This window comes from Acipenser ruthenus, chromosome 24, assembly GCF_902713425.1.
Source record: "Acipenser ruthenus chromosome 24, fAciRut3.2 maternal haplotype, whole genome shotgun sequence".
Lineage (NCBI taxonomy): Eukaryota > Metazoa > Chordata > Actinopteri > Acipenseriformes > Acipenseridae > Acipenser > Acipenser ruthenus.
In genome coordinates this window covers 20,674,408-20,690,927 of record NC_081212.1, presented here as the reverse complement: position 1 = coordinate 20,690,927, position 16,520 = coordinate 20,674,408, and the positions used below count along the sequence as shown (strand labels likewise).

General features: G+C 37.7%; 1 protein-coding gene across 2 annotated transcripts in view; it reads right to left on the bottom strand.

Annotated features, from left to right (window-relative positions):
- Positions 1 to 7,478: 7,478 nt before the first annotated feature.
- LOC117429254 (nuclear receptor ROR-alpha A-like) overlaps positions 7,479 to 16,520 on the bottom strand; it is a 238,910-nt gene continuing 229,868 nt past the window's right edge. For both annotated transcript variants that reach the window (XM_034901625.2, XM_034048565.3), the window contains 8 exons: positions 16,088 to 16,229; positions 13,401 to 13,796; positions 12,683 to 12,804; positions 11,904 to 12,036; positions 10,955 to 11,062; positions 8,858 to 8,968; positions 8,627 to 8,739; positions 7,479 to 7,786 (listed from right to left, as the gene is read on the bottom strand). In XM_034901625.2, coding sequence (XP_034757516.1) covers positions 7,622 to 7,786; positions 8,627 to 8,739; positions 8,858 to 8,968; positions 10,955 to 11,062; positions 11,904 to 12,036; positions 12,683 to 12,804; positions 13,401 to 13,796; positions 16,088 to 16,229 — 1,290 coding nt within the window. In that variant the 3' untranslated portion in view covers positions 7,479 to 7,621. The remainder of the gene's footprint in view (positions 7,787 to 8,626; positions 8,740 to 8,857; positions 8,969 to 10,954; positions 11,063 to 11,903; positions 12,037 to 12,682; positions 12,805 to 13,400; positions 13,797 to 16,087; positions 16,230 to 16,520) is intronic.

Here is a 16,520-nt window from a genome sequence, read left to right as displayed (position 1 = left end):
AATCGATGTGTCCAATGCACTTTTAATAAAGATAATATTAAAGGTACGGTTTCTAAGTACAATATAACAACATTCATATTAGAATGAAAAGTATTTAAAAGACAACATTACATTTCTTATTTTTCTTTACAGCGGTATTTACAAAAAAATGAATCAAAATACTTATTTTTTATTTTATTTAGGAATCAGACAAAGAGGAGCAAAACTACCATTGTGAAGACACTACTCGTATATTTAAAAGAGGTGAATAGAGAGTTACATGATCCTCTGTAGTTATTTTAAGATCACTAGCGAACATTGACATACCCATATGACATTCCTGCCCTGCTAAACAGATGGGCTACAGATTCCCAAGACCTGTTGGGTTACAAAGGAATAGAAAAATACTGGACAACACCCTCCTCTACTGACAACCCTATAGAAATGAGCAATGAACTGCATATGCAAACCAGTAGATGCATATTCAAGACATTCATAAAAAATACACATTTTGAACTTACAAATACAATGCATTAGTATTTAGTTTTACCAGATTTGATTGAACATGTTATCAAATAAAACAGTATACTCTGCAAGTACAGCATGTGATTTGAAACCATTACATTTGTTTTAGGCTGAGATTTACGTGAATGACATTGAATTGTCCATGTTCCTTTTGTTATACAACGTCAGCCAGAATATGTATCCAGCAACTTGTAATTAATTTGGTCTACATTAGAATATAACATGAAAAATGTCTATATTCTGTGTTTGTAATATCCATCTGCCTCATTTTTATGTTTATCTGTTTAGTTTTTTTTGCTGACAAATCTAAGTCCAGTTGTGGTGTTTACTTTTTATGCACATTAAAAAAACAAATGCTGATAATTCAAAACACAGGATAAATATAATTTGCTAATATATACAAATACATACTCAATGTAAAAAAGCACAGTGAAACATTACAATCATTACAATCGTTAACGCTGTGCTGAAAATGACTGGTTTATGCCAACATATTCTGGCTGACATGGACTTCAAAAAGAACAGAATACATAATCATGTAAAGGTTTAGAAAAATGCCTTGAGAATTTGAATTAACAAACTGAATAAGATTTGTGCTTGCAAGTCCATTGAAACCTTAAATGGACAAGCATGCATGCACCTACAGTATTTAAAAAAAATAAAAACAAAAAATAAACACACACACACAAATGTGAAAACCATGGCTTCTTCAGTTTAGCCACTGTTTTGCTGGCTTTATAATAGCTGTCTCCCTAACAGTATCCCATACATAAATGTTGTTTCTTTTGAGCAAAATAATAAATTGTGCCATATTATAGAAGAACTGCCACATTTTCAGCTGAATGAGACGAGGCAGTCAGATTCATTAACATTTTTGGAAATGTGACATTCAAAAATCTACCAGTGGCTTTCACCATAGGTACTAAGAAAAAAAGTTCATTTTTAAAAATTCTGAGTTAAACCAAAGCACTTCCCAAATCTGTAACATACTTCTTGTAACTCTGTCATTTGTACACTAATTAGCTAATGATCTTAAAGCGAGGAAAAAAAAAGCCACATCCCAAGTCTAGCACTCTGATACAGGTGCTGGCTGGGTATTATAATTCTTATAATTATCATTATTATTAATAGTACTAATATTAATAATACATCAATGCTCAGTGAAATAAATTGGACGAATAGGGTGTCCTAGTCTAGGAATCAAGGTTTTGTTCACAAAAGTAACTTACCTAGCACCACACATCAGAATAACACAAAATAAAATGTGCACACCCTAGCTCCACCAAACTATGTCTAAAAGAGATAGTATACTAAAACAGATATTGTACAGCATATTGTTGTATTTAATAAACAGATACATATTTGCACTGAGTAGGCATTTTATAGCAGTATTTTCTCCTTACCTATACAGACAGAAGTTATAAAGTTAACTCTATATGTGTGTTCAATAATAACATTAAATATTGTGACTTAAAAGCAGATAGAGAAAGAGAGAGAAAAAGATGTGTACAGGCCATCACAAGTCCTTAGTTTTCAACATAGGAAGAGAATCAGTCACTTTGCACTGCTGGAAATCATATGAGATAAATTAGAGATTGTATTTACATGCAGGTGCCTAAAAGGTCTTTAACCTACGCACACCAAAAAAAACACATTTATATTATTGCTTGACATTCGGTTATGGCTAAAAGTTATTTTCTTTTTTCATACCTATGTCTGTTGTACTTTGGAAACACGAGTATTGTTAAAAGGTGCCATGAGATGGACAACTGAAAAAACAAGAAAACAAAAAGGAAAATATTTTGCAAACTCACCACCTGACACTGCGGTTCTGAAACATTTTAAAGCCTTGTCTGGGGCTCGTCCTGTGATTACATATAAACACAACTTGGAAACCAGCTTTTAAGCTGTCAGTCAACCCGTTTATCGGTTAAAAAATAAAACTACATCACTCCTGCACACAACTCCACTCAGGAGCAGACAAACACAGCAAGCACACACAAAGGAAGCAGCCAGCTTAGCCCCCTTCCTCCAACACCCAATTCATTTAGACCATTGTTTGAAATAGTGGCTCAATTCAAAACGATTTTCTTGCTCCATTTTTTTGATTTGTATTGCTTTAATAAACTGAATGCACCCGTAATAATGTCATATACAAGTTAAAGACATACTAGAGTGGCAACATCTTCTGGGGAACTACTGTACATAAGAGGTGTGTGGAACATTCACTTTAACCAGACTCTTTTAGCACCGGTTGATTGACCACAGTTGTAATAGAGGTTCAACTGCAGTACCCTCTAGAACCCGTATTAGCGATGCCCAGCGCAGCAGGCTTAGATCATCTTTTAGTTTCACAGGCATAGATCAGGATCAAGGGAGGTATATTTATGGCATTATGTTGTCATGGTATCATAGTAAGGGATCCTTTCAGGGCCTTTCTTTCCAGAAATAGTTTTTCAAATGCATGCCGAACTGTAAGAAACAGAAAAAAAAAAACTAAAAAACAAGACAAGAAATAAAGCAAAAAGACACAAGTTTTGCCAGCCAAAGACTGCCTCTGAAACAGGGCCTGCTATAAAGGCGCCAATGCGTAATGTAGCAGAGGTTGTAAACTCTAAGCTGATAACTTCATGATCATTCTGATATCCTTCTGATCGGATTTGAATACTGTCATTTTAAAACACTATGATTACCAAAACACCTTGGTGAACCTATGCTTATTGCCTAGGAGACGGCTCCTTTACACTCCATACACTCCTACTGGCTACCTCCTGTTCTAATACTCTTTACAGTGATTCTCCCTGAGCATTGAATTCAAAATTATTCCCCAACTCAAACAATGGGCCAAATGTGCGCATTCAAATGGATTGTCATTCACAGTTGTATTTTGAATGTGCCTTTTATCTCTTAGGTTATTTAGACAACACAGGCCAAAGGGCAATTGTTGAAATACATTTAAAAACTTCCTAAATTAAAGTATGGGCAAGGTAATTGTGTCTTCTTTGAGTCTGGAACAAAATAACACCACCATATTATTATTATTATTATTATTATTATTATTATTATTATTATTATTATTATTATTATTATTAATTTTCAAAGAAAAGGAACTAAGTTAATTGCACCACATGCAGAATTGATTGATGGCTATTTTTGTGTATATATATATATATATATATATATACGTATGAACAACTGTCACTGTAATTAGCCTTGACTTTTGAGGCAAAATCGCAAACACTATTTGCATACATGCATTTAACACACAAAATAACACTACCTCAAATTGTTCTAAATAGAAAACATATTTAGAAGTGTTGAAGTACAATATATGAACAGAAGCCTTAAAACCGCAATCTTAATAAAAAAAACAAAACAAAGATAGCTAGGCTACCTGTATCTGTAGTAAAGTTCAAATACGCCATTAGACGATGTTACTAGATCGTGCCCTTAACCTACATTTTGATGGGTGTTATAGAACATGCATTTGAAATTAAGATGGTACGTAAAGGTTTTACTTCAGTCCCAAAGAAGACACAACTAATTAATTTACATTTGTGGCCTAGTACCTGCTATGTCCAATCTATGCCTGGTGTTCTGGTGGCTTTTCAGCACCATTCCAAAGCTGAAGCTGAGTATAATAAGATCAGCAACTGGCTGCTATACACAAAAAAAATACTGAATGATTAAAAAAAACAAAAAAAACAATCACTCAAACTTCCCTGAGGGATTACAGTACATCCGCGAAAGCGATGTGTACAGATTGCACTACAGAGGAATGAAGGACATGTGCAAAAAAGCAACAATGATACAAGCTTCCTACTCACTATGATTTCCACTTTTCTTCTTGTTTCTTGGAATGTTGTACACACAATATCTCATTGACACAAACACCACATGCATTTTACCATGGCACATTCAGTTAAAAAAAAAAAAAAGTTTAACCAGCAGGAAAAAAAAAAGTGATGTCTTTAGAAAACACGACTATCATTGTCTTGCATTACAAAATCTGATTTTTTAAAATTATTATTATTATTATTATTATTATTATTATTATTATTATTATTATTATTGCAGGAATATTAAGTACTACCTGTCGTCTGTTTAAGGGTTAAAAAAATAGAAACTTTTCTACCAGACAAGGCTTTCAATATAATATATCTTTCACCGAACTTCAACTGTTACTGTCATATTTCCTTGTGGACATAACAACACGTATTGAGAAGTAGCCACACACACGCACACTCACACACACACACACGCACACACACACACACAAGACGTGAAGTGAAACTGTAAACCAAGCTTGATGTGAAAAACATCCAAACGCTAGTTTGAAAAGAGCACTGCTGCTGTTCATAACAGCATTTTCCAGTTCCAGGCCTGTACGAGTAATACTATTTTCCTATTGCTTGTTTGGCTGCTGTCTTGTTTTGAGCCATTAGGTGGCACAATTGGATGAAACATACACTGTACCATAAAATATATGAAAAAGCAGCTCCACCTACTGAAAGAAAACAAAACTGCAGATTTACTCTTTCAGTCCTGAATTATTTTTGTCGAAATTAAGTTAGATCATTCAAAAAGGAACCTGAGTGGTTCCAAGATGATTTCCGACAGCATATGTGAAAATACGGCGCTAAAGCGGGACCTTGAGGTCCAACCAGGACTTAAATGGTTAACCTAACCAACTGTTAAGACTTTCCTGTCACCTTACATTCTATAAGAAAAAAAAACTTCCTAAAACAGAAATGGTTTTAAATGCCACCAGATTGAAACTCTAATAATGGTCTTTCACAATGTATAAATTAGCTACCTTCCAACAATCCTGCAAAGCCCAAGCTTCTGTTAAAAGCAGTATCTAATGAAGGGGGTTAGTTGAAACTTAAACCTTTTTTAGGTTTACAGTGGAGCTGCACAGAACACAATCAAGACCAAACAGTTCAGCTGATCAGGTGAAAATGGAAATGAAGACACTCATTAGGTCACTTTTCAAACTCCAGCATGACATTCTCAGAATATCTCCCGAATAAAGGCATACGCGTCCCGTATGTTGTATGAGTGCTGGAGAATTGAGGTCCAGTTCTGTCGCAGATGGGGGCAAAGAAACCAAACTGGTACAGTAGGGCTTAAAAATGAACGAACCGTTTCCCCTAGAAGAGACTCTTTGGGGACAGATTCCCTTTGCGCCAGAGAAATTCTTGCACTTTTTTTTTCTAGAAAGAATGACAAAAAAAAAGTTCACAGAAAGTTCTTTCCTACTTTTGTAACTCTGTCGCTCCTTAAAAAAAAAAAAAAGGTGCACATTTTTAGACTGGAGCAAAAGATAAGTCAATCTAGCCCTTCATGTCACCATAAAAAAAACAACTACAATATTTGGGTGCTGTGCATAGAAGCCTACAAATATGCCTTAGTGGCAGTTCTGCAGCTGTAAACATGTTTCTTTGTTATAGTCTCCAAGGGGGGGAAATGAGTTGACAGTTGCTTGTGAAGGACATGTACTGAAGCTTAAGTTTACTACATATATTTCTACAATGACCAACCCTATCCTAATGACCACAACAATACAAGCCAAGTAATCAGCAGCATCTACATCTTTCCAGTCTCCTTCCACAACGTTGCAGTTAAACTTGTATTTCTTGTGCACATGCAACACATCAATAGGTAATACACGAGTCTTAAATTAAAGAAAGGTGCAAACAAAAACAAAAAAGTGCCTTATCAATTCAACAATAAAGAATATACTAACTATCAATAATATACATGTTATTTAAAATAGAATCTATAAACATTATTATTTGTTTTTTCCTGTATATTACTTATGACCATATACCCTGTAGTACATTATAAAACTGTTTTTGTGGACCCTTTTTCTGTTGGTACCCTCTGTTTACCCACGTGAAGAATTGATGGCAGGTGGCCTTGCATGACTCCACTTAGTAACCATGGAGAATGGAGTCTTTTGACAGTCTTTGTGTTTTTAACTAGAATTCCCAGAATTCTGCATTGCTCTTGTTGGATTGTCTGTAGAAAAGGTGCAGTTCATATCAGGATTGCCAGCAGGCTGACTTGTCACCACTGTGCTCTCTCGCTGCATTTGCCCATCTGAGCACTGCGTATAGGAGTTTTGAACTTGATCTAGAGATGCATATAGCTTCCATATCTTGATTGCTCCATGTTGTTTTGTGGCTGGGCAGAAGCAGAGGATCCTTGCAATAGTGACTCAGCTCCTGACAGAACTGCAATCATGAAATACTGTGCAGGCTTCTGTCCATTAGATGGCGCTGTCGTTTAAGAATCTCAAAGAAGAAAATAAAATAGAACCTCAAAACTATGCCATCAATTTAAATACAACATTATTATCATTGAAAAGAGAAGTGAATTGAAGAATATGAATTGTTTTTACTAAGGAAATCATTGGCTTGGTTGCCCAACCCCAAAATCAAAAACCGGAGCAACTCTGTGGATCGTTGTTATGAACTTTCTTGGTCAAAAGAAACTATGACCCTGAGGTTAAGCTTGAGCAGAACTAAGGCAATGGAAAGTGAACTGAAGCCATTATAGAAATGAGCACTGTCGTCTACATAATGCTGTTTAACTGTACAAAAAAAAACCATAGTATATCCTGCATATTCCACAGAGGTTTGCTACTATAGCTGCAGACATGACCTGTAGTTTATATCATGGCAGTGTGAACATTAAAAACAGGAATACAAGTCTCTATTGTAAAGCTCTATGCATAACCCTAAATGCTTGTTATTATTTTATTATAAAATGAGGCTTGTCAATTAGATATTCTTCAAGCAACTCACCTCAAGGAGTGGGGGTTAAATGTTAAAAGTAGGGCTAGAAAAAGGTCCACATCTCAAAACGGAAAACCATATACATGGTAAAGACAAGTTCAACGTTAAATAATGTATCGTTATAAGCATTTCCTCTCCCTTCCCCTTGAGACCCCGTCCCACCCACCCGTAAAACAGAAGAGAAAAAATAATAATCCTCAAATGTGCAGCGTGTCGGCTCTCCTGGTGTGTGCAGGGCTCCGTAAAGTGTCTCAGATTCATTCAGCTCTGGTACTTCAAACATTCCAGACAATGTTCGCTTGAGAGAGCGGCTGTTACCCATCAATAGGCATCGGCTGCTCGAACTCTGAACTGAAGAGCTCCTTGTATAAAGGAGGGAAATGGGCACGCACAATGTCCGGGTATATTGCTTTGAACGCAGTCAGCTTCTCTGTATGTCTGCTGCACAGTGCTCGAAGTGTTGACACTTTGCATATCAACTGGAAATGAAACGGAAAAAAAAATAGGTTATTCTACATGAATATCTTTAAAAACATAAGAACATAAGAAAGTTTACAAACGAGAGGAGGCCATTCGGTCCATCTTGCTCGTTTGGTTGTTAGTAGCTTATTGATCCCAGAATCTCATCAAGCAACTTGAAGGATCCCAGGGTGTCAGCTTCAACAACATTTAGATTGTATTGCATTTCAGAGGGAGGATCCAGATGCTGTCCACATACGACAAGTGCAACAAAAGGTTTCTTTTGGCGATACCTTTAATAGGATCATCTGCATATGTTGAAGTTATTCAAAAGTATCATCAAAAAAACTACCTTGTTGTACTTCTAGTGTGAAGGATAAATATTAGCAGTGGTCCTACCTTTTTTTAGGTTTGCTGGTCCTCTATTCATAGAGTGTTAAGTATCTGTTTGAAAGGATTCATTCAAGTTTGATATTCATTAAACTGTTTTAGATCTTTGTTGGCTTCTTTAAAAGTCTAGAACAGTTTCATGAATAGAAACCGTTATTCAAAAACAGCTATTTAAATTAGCCAGTGTTTCTATAACCAGGATCTATAAGGATGTAAGTTTATTTAACCACTTCAGAGCCGGTTGAACACTGGCTGCTCAAATTCCTTGCACCTGGTAATGATAATACATCTAAAAGGATAGTCCTGAATAATTTATTTAGTAGTAGGGTAGTTGCTTCAATTCTGAGAAGGCAATCTGTTCCAGCAACTGGCCATTGGAACAAATATTTCCTACAGACAGTAGCAGGTATATAAAAATGTGGACAGGTTTAGAGTATACCAGTTCAATTGAATAGTTTTGTTAACACTACCTTTGTTAGTATTCCATCCTCTCTGTGGTTCTTCTGCAGGATGTGTTGAAGAGCCAGCTGGATTTTCTGCTGAAGCTTCTCTACCTTTACTTTTTCTTGAAGCCAGGATCGATCTAACGAGAACAATGGTTTGCAACCAGTTAGAAACACTAGAGAAGACAGTATATATTTTTGACAGCAGGTATTGGTTTAATTGCCAGTGAAAACAATGGTTGTGGTGTATCATCTTACCTGCAGACATCAACACAAACGCAGAGAACAACGCAATCTCGTCTTCAGACAGATGCACAGAACACAAGTTTTTTCCAAACTCAAAGACAGAGCTGATCAAGTCATCACAGCCTGTCAACAGAAATACGGAGAAAAGGCGCATGAATAAAAAGATAAATGGTATTATTTCAAAAGACACAGGGCCCTATTTTGAAGAAACTGATCACAAACTCATGCCAAAGTCTATATCTATACCACACTGCGTAAGCTCTCGCACTGCACAAAACCTGTCAGGTCCCAGTGAACCAATCAACGTACTGTGGGAGAAGAAATGTCAAGACCAATCATGACATTCCTTTAAGTGGGGTCATGCCTGCAGCTTTGTTCACTTGGACTTTTATGCTGCATCACAATTTATTACTGCTATTTTAAACGACTTTCTCTGAAAAATGTATATGAATGCAGTTTTTAATTAGAAACGTCAGTTACATTGAACGCCACTGGAGGGCTCCTAAAACGTTTTTTTTTTTTCAACTACTGGTACTTAAAGTTTAAAATTGGGCCCGGTAGAAGTTTTTAAAGAAAATAAGCTTCACACTTCATTGTATTATTTTTTTTTTTTTAACTGTACCCAAATACTGTGTTTTTGTATTTTAGTTTCTTCAGTTCCTGTTGCCTGGCACAGATATTCATAATGCAAGCTAGATCAGCCAAAATGTCTGTATATTAGTAAGTACCAGCGCCATCTAGTGATATGCCACTTTGGTCAAGTTTACTTTTGTTTCTCTGGCAATACTCTGCTGTGCACTAGATGGCGATCAAGCCTTCATTTCAGAACACCACAATAGTTGAATAATTGTAACAAGAACCACTCGAAACAAATGTGTTAAATAATAGCTCATGTGTAATTATAGTGGGCGACCCCACCTTTTCATGAGATTTGATTTACCCAAATCATATTCTGCCAGCCTCTGGTTACTATGCACTTGGGAATGATGTCACTTATCATTGCTTCTTATTAAACAAATGATCTGCAGTGCACAGAAACAACTGCAGCCCATCCTTACTGTACATCCTTTGCCCTAGGCCTCGTTCTGTACCGCTCAGAAGACTGCTTGTTAAGAGTGGCCATACTCAATTGCCAGTTAATAAAACAGCACTGTTCTTCATTATCAAAGTCATGCATAAGAAACGAATTAAAATGGCCAGACATTGTGCAAGATTGGATTTCCTTAGATTAAGAGATACTGGGCCTTCAATGAGTTGACACAGATGTTATTCATGTTGGAGGCAGTTGCCATAGACTAGTCTTATGACATAAATTCATGAACCAAACCCTCACGCTAGAAATTCTTATTTTATAAATGTTATCAGGATATAATTCTGATAACATGACATGTAATATCAGTTAATTAACTTAAAGAAACCTTAGCAGAACCACTAGCAGGCCAGCATTACCAAGGCAATGCATTCATAACAACAATAGTAGTTCTAATGCTGTAGCACAGTGGCAATTCCCTGGCACTTGATTGGATGAACTTTGTGTATAACTTAATACAATTGAGATGCTAAAATGTTCGTACTGTGGTGCCACACTGTCTCAAAACCATTGTATTGCCTTTGCAGTCCCACGGAATGTTGTGTTTTCTCTTATGTTTTTTCACCACTTTAAGCAGAAAAAAGAAGGGCTTTATCTTAAATTCTGAATTATTCTTAATTGTTTTTGGATAAAGTACATCTCCATTGTGGACTGGATTATAACCTTACTATATCTGTCCTGAGGAGTTACGACAAGATTGCGAGCACTATTTTGAAAAGTAAATAAAACAATTATAATTATGTAACAGTAAATCATTAAACATGAAATAAACTTAGTTACCGGACTAAGAAGTTGTTCTGAATAGTATTTCACAGTTACTAAAAGAAAAAAAAAAACTTAACACATATAAATGTGCCTGCTTTTGCTTTAGTTTCAAAATAGGTCCCAGGGCCTGGGTATTAATTAGGGAGATCAAGCTGTGTATTCTCAAGCAACACCAATTCCTGTCTACCCAGGCAGAAAAACAAGGGTCAAAGGGTTCCCCTTTCTTAAAGGCTTCTTTATAAATATTTACTTACCTAATGCTTTGAAAACTTCTGGACCAGCATACTTTCCATCAAAATACACTGTGTTGTTCTGAGAGTCAAAGGCACGGCACATTCTGACCAACACAACCTCCAATGAACCTGGAAAACGCATACGATAAGGCTCAGTTCATAGAGACTTTGTACGTTTTTTAGGACAGTTCAAGTTTCCAGTGACGTTTCATTTGTCTATCAGAGCTAAGGAAACCATTTGTGACAAATCCTTTTTTTTTGGAACAGGGTTGGCCTGTCAAAAACAATTCCACCTAATCCATAACTCCATAATACTAATTCCTTGCAGTCACTACAAACTAGACAGGAGATAGATGGATTGTACATAGTGTTCCTTTTTCAGGCTGGCAGGACCCTACAGTAACTGGATAGGAAAACATTTAGCTGAAGAATACCAGTAAGCCTCATTTTCCAGTACTGCTTGCTACCAGGACTGCTCAACAATATGCACCATCAGCATGGCCGTAGTATGACACTATTAAAAAGGTACATGTGAAATAAAATGTCAGGGCTCTGCTTTCACACATTGAACATGGAGGTGATCTGATCACCACAATATTGTTGACAGAGTTAGTGGTTACATAACTGTTATTTCCTCTGTCGCACAGCTGGAACAATCTTACGTCTTGCATTTGATGTAAACCAACAGGTTTTGGAGGAAATAACAGCTTTATCATCCTGTAGCACTGCTGTAATACAGCAGGGAAAGTAGGGTCATTATCCAAGTCTAAAATGGCAGGTCCGTAGCGTACTTTCCACAACTTCTTTTGTGCTTTTGAAAAGTACCGCAAACGCACTTAACATTACATTAGGCCCAGCAACAATACAAACAGATAAAAAAATGTTAGCAACATTTTATACTTTTTGGTTGCTGATTTAAAACTCATTTGCAGCCTTTCATAACAGCAGTATAAAGATTCTACTATCTCACCTGCTTTAAGAAGCACTATTTGATCATTCTGACACAGCTCCATGAAGCCATCAATGCGTTTGGCAAACTCCACCACATACTGGATAGCTTCTGTGATTTTGATTGCACACAGCTGCCACATGACCTCCCGGGGCTTTGGAGAGCACAAGAAAGATGGTCCAAGTTAACAATCTTGTTTGAAAAGTGAGGGGCTGACAGCACTGATAACGAACAAAGACCATGATCTAAATAAACTGCAGAGTTTATTTCAGACAAACATTGCATTAAGTTATTACGCTGAATGTAAGGACGCTAACCCACCGAGATTGTTGTGAAATGATGCTGTTTTTAATTGTTTTAAAAAAATAATAATTGTAAACTCGAACTGAGGCAAAAGAAAGTTGCAATGGAGAAAAGAAAAAAAAGAAGCCGACTGCTGTCATTTTCTTTTAAGGCCGCAACACATTGTTTTCCTTTTGAGTTTGAGTTAAATTTTGTTTAATTCGAGAAAATGAAGACCTATGAACACCAACACAATAGCCTACTTCGCTAGAAAAAAAATTGAACCGGTATTAACCAGTTTTTCACTTTGTTCAAACTGGAAAGGAACGAAATCAGCCGTTCGGGACTTTCGGAACTGGAGCCGAAAATTCTGGTTTTGCGCACCACAGCGACCCTATCCGTGGTGACAATATCCGCTACTTTGGTTCATGGATTGAAAAGAGGTAATTGTCGATATGGATGAAGGAGAGTATACAGGTATTACAAGTATTACAAGCATGTGTGTCCCAGCATCGCACCTTGCTCTGGTAGTTCTCCGTTTCTTCCTGCAGGAATGTCTGCCAGGTCATTTGCTGTAGTTCCTCTCTCAAGTACTGACACGTTTCCATGTGTGACTTGGAGATATTCTGTGCCAAATGTTCTGGAGAAATAAGAAATAAAAAAGACAGATTAATGCAGGCTGCCCATCAGGGATATTCTCTTGGTTATAACACACATTGCACACACATTGCACCTCAGTACATATTGTACATATTGGTTTTTATAACAAGACCCTATATTTAAGCAGAATTGTATGTTTTAAAAAAGAAAATATGTATAATATTCCTGTATAAGAAGAAATGGGTTCCATGACATAAAGAGGTCCGGTTCCCTTCAAGAATAGTTTTTCAGCAAGAGTCGCCTGTCCAGTGGGGATACACATGTATATATAAAAACCTTTTGATCCTGGACCAAGCTGTTTGACATTCCCCATGGAAATAAAGGTCCTTATTGCTCCTGGAATGCCCGATTTGGAAATTTCAATTTATTTTTCCTGTTTCAGCAATTTCTTAGCAGAAAAGGGACCACAAGGGAAAATGAAAATGATTTCCCCTGATATCGGCACCTTTGGATTTTGATTGGCCCTAATTACTAGACACTAATTAGGAAAAAAACTATTTTAATGAGCCTCTATGTGAAGAGGCTGATGGGCTATTGCATTATACTACCCCCCCCCCACTGACAGAGATGCCTTACCTAGCTCTGCCATTGACACTGTGGGAGAAGTGTCCCCATTTGTGAACGAGCAGTACGGAAAGAAACCAGAACCCGCGGTGAAGTCACAGATGGGTTCTGGTTTGATCCCGTTGATATCCAGCCCAGACTGGTCAGGTGAAGGCTGGATATCCAGGTAGAAGCTGCTGACTGCAGAGTCTGCTTTGCTGCCGTCTGGGGTGTGGCCATCAATGTAGCTGCTGAGGTCATCGTGCAGCTCTGTCAGCCCATTGGTGGAGAGGTTGTAGGTGGGCGTGAGTGGCTCAGCCTCCCCGGGCTGCTGTTGGTGATCCCGCTGCTGCTGTTGCAGTCGATGCTTCTGCACTTCCGCATACAGACTGTCTCGTTGTTTCTTAGACATTCTGCCAAACTTGACGGCTGAAGAGCGAAACAAAGGGCATTTTTTTGTACACTACAAAAATAGTGATGGAGAAAAGTATTCACTAAATTGTCATGTCAAATACACTGATGCACAAAATAAATGCAACACTCAGGTCTAATGGATTTCATCAAATATTTTAAACATAGATACAAAACAAAATCACAGAAAATGTGAACAAAAATACAGATCAAAGAATCATGATAAGTTTTCAGTATGAAATGTGACACACTGTCAAAATGAAAACATTACAAAGTTAGTATAATGACCTCCTTGAGCATTAACACAATCCTGGCAGCGTTGACGCATATACCTGATCAGTCTATGGATAGACTGCTGTGGGATGTTCCGCCACTCTTCCTGTGCAGCTGCAGCCAGCTGGCGAAGGTTGGCCGGTCACGGTTGTCTCCTGTGGATGGCACTGGCGATTTGGTCGCACAGATGTTCTATTGGCCTCAGGTCAGGAGAAAAAGCTGGCCACGGTCAGACCTTGACATTGATTTCTTGAAGTCATGCAATTGTAATCCTAGCACTGTGTGGTCTTGCGTCGTCCTGCTGGAAAATCAACACTTCCGGATTGGCTTGCAGGAAAGAAAAAACTGTTGCCTGCAGGACTTCGTCAATGTATCACTCAGCAGTAAGGTTGCCTTCAATCTGCACCAAAGGCTTTCTTGTGTTAAAGGAGTTTCCTCCCCACATCATCACACTTCCACCACCCTACCGGTTGGCTTGAACAACGCAACAGTCAACATAACGCTCATTACGACATCTCCACATACGTTGTCTTCTGTCAGGTCTGTGATGGGCAAAACAGCATTCATCAGTGAATAAAGCACTCCACCACTCTCTCTGCCGCCACCTCAGATGTTCTCTGGCCCACAGAAGACTGAGATTTCGTCTCCCAGCATGTCAACATGTTACCCGTGAACGGCCTCCGAGCATGCAAATCATTTTCATGCAGATGGCGAGCTACAGTCATTCTGCTGATGTGCTGGTTATTTCTTACTGGAATTTCTAGTGCTGTAGCCCCTGCAGTCTGAAAGCGATTACGCAGATGGATCAGTCAAATGTGACGGTCCTGGGCCCGTGTGGTGACCCTCTGCTTTCCAGGACGTGGCCTGTCCCTCACAGAGCCGGTTTCCTGGTTTCTCTAGACTAGTCTGCTGATTGTTGAAGCAGAACATCTCATTCTCCAGACAACCTCTCACAGACAGGCCACCTTCAATCATGTTGATAGCAACCAGGCGATCTTCATTACTCAAGCGGGGCATGGTCGTATCTTTCGCTGTTCTTGTGTTAAGTAAACTCATGTCTTTCCGAATGGCTATTTACACAGAGTCTTAATCAACTCATTTTGGCTATTTTAACTCAACTCAGATACCAGACACTGAGTACCTGGCATTTTTATGAAATCACATGACTTGAGCTCAGTATTTTGTTATCCCAAGAAACCATACTACTCAAACAATCAACAACCTGTCTGCTCACTATTTAAAATGTAAATAACATTATGTATGTGCCCAATGAGCTATTGATGTAAAACTTAGAATGTTGCTTTTTCATTGTGCATCAATGTAGGTTTAAGCAATACCAAATACAAAAGAAACGACCAACAAATATGAACTGCAATTAGAAAACTTACAAAGATAACTGATGATTTCTGCAATTTTATTAAGTGTTAACATTCAAAATTTTAACATAGTAATCTACTTTTTATTATTTGTTATTTTTAATAGCTTCTACTGTATAAGGATAGCAGCGACATGATTCAAATGTAATTCTAAGTTATGTTGTTTATTTCTATAACCTTAATACAAGTTTACCACATTTGCTATGTGTTTAACATATATTTACCATGTTTTACCAATATTAACCAGGTTTTTTTCTCCTTCCAAAAAAACAGATAATTAAAGCTGGATAATTAAAAAAAAGGCTTCTAAGTTTCTAAAACAGTGCTCTGAATTTAGTAAGCAGTGCAGTCTGTACTGTAATATACCAAAACGTTTCAGGTACTTGTAAAAACAAAGCAACTACATAACTTTTAACATTCAGAGATGACTAACAGGTTAATGGAGCTAAATACTAATAAATAAATTCAAATGTGTACATGTTTAAAAGTGTAAATTTACAAATTGTATTTGTCCTGCCTCTGTATGTAGACAGTTAGGTGCTACTGGGGCTGAACCAATACCAATACCAAAGCAATACCAATATCAGCACTATTATTGGTATCATTATTTGAGTTCAGACTGTGCATTGGTGTTTAAATTCAAGGACCCTTGCTGCTTACCATCTCGTGACATTCCCACAGTGAGACACTTCTGTAGACGGCAGTGCTGGCAGCGGTTGCGGCTGGTCCGGTCGATCAGACAGTTCTTCTGACGAGGACAGGAGTATGTGGCGTTGCTCTGCTGACTTCTCCTGAAGAAGCCCTGGGGGATGACACGCCACAAAGCTTTACAATAACAGAACTTCAGAGGAGAAGAGCCACGGTTACACAGCCTGGCTGAACTTCGTAGCAGCCGGCTTTAAAGGTGCTGCAGTGTCCACACCGTTTTAAAAGTATCTTACACAATCTTAGCACTATACAAAAATAAAATAAAACTGTGTGGAGCTTGCAGATTCTTATTCATAGCATCCTACTGCTGTAAGCAGCACCAAGACCCTGCCTGGATAACCCACGCAGGTTTATTCTGGCATTCTGTCCCTGAAGGTGCCTATTA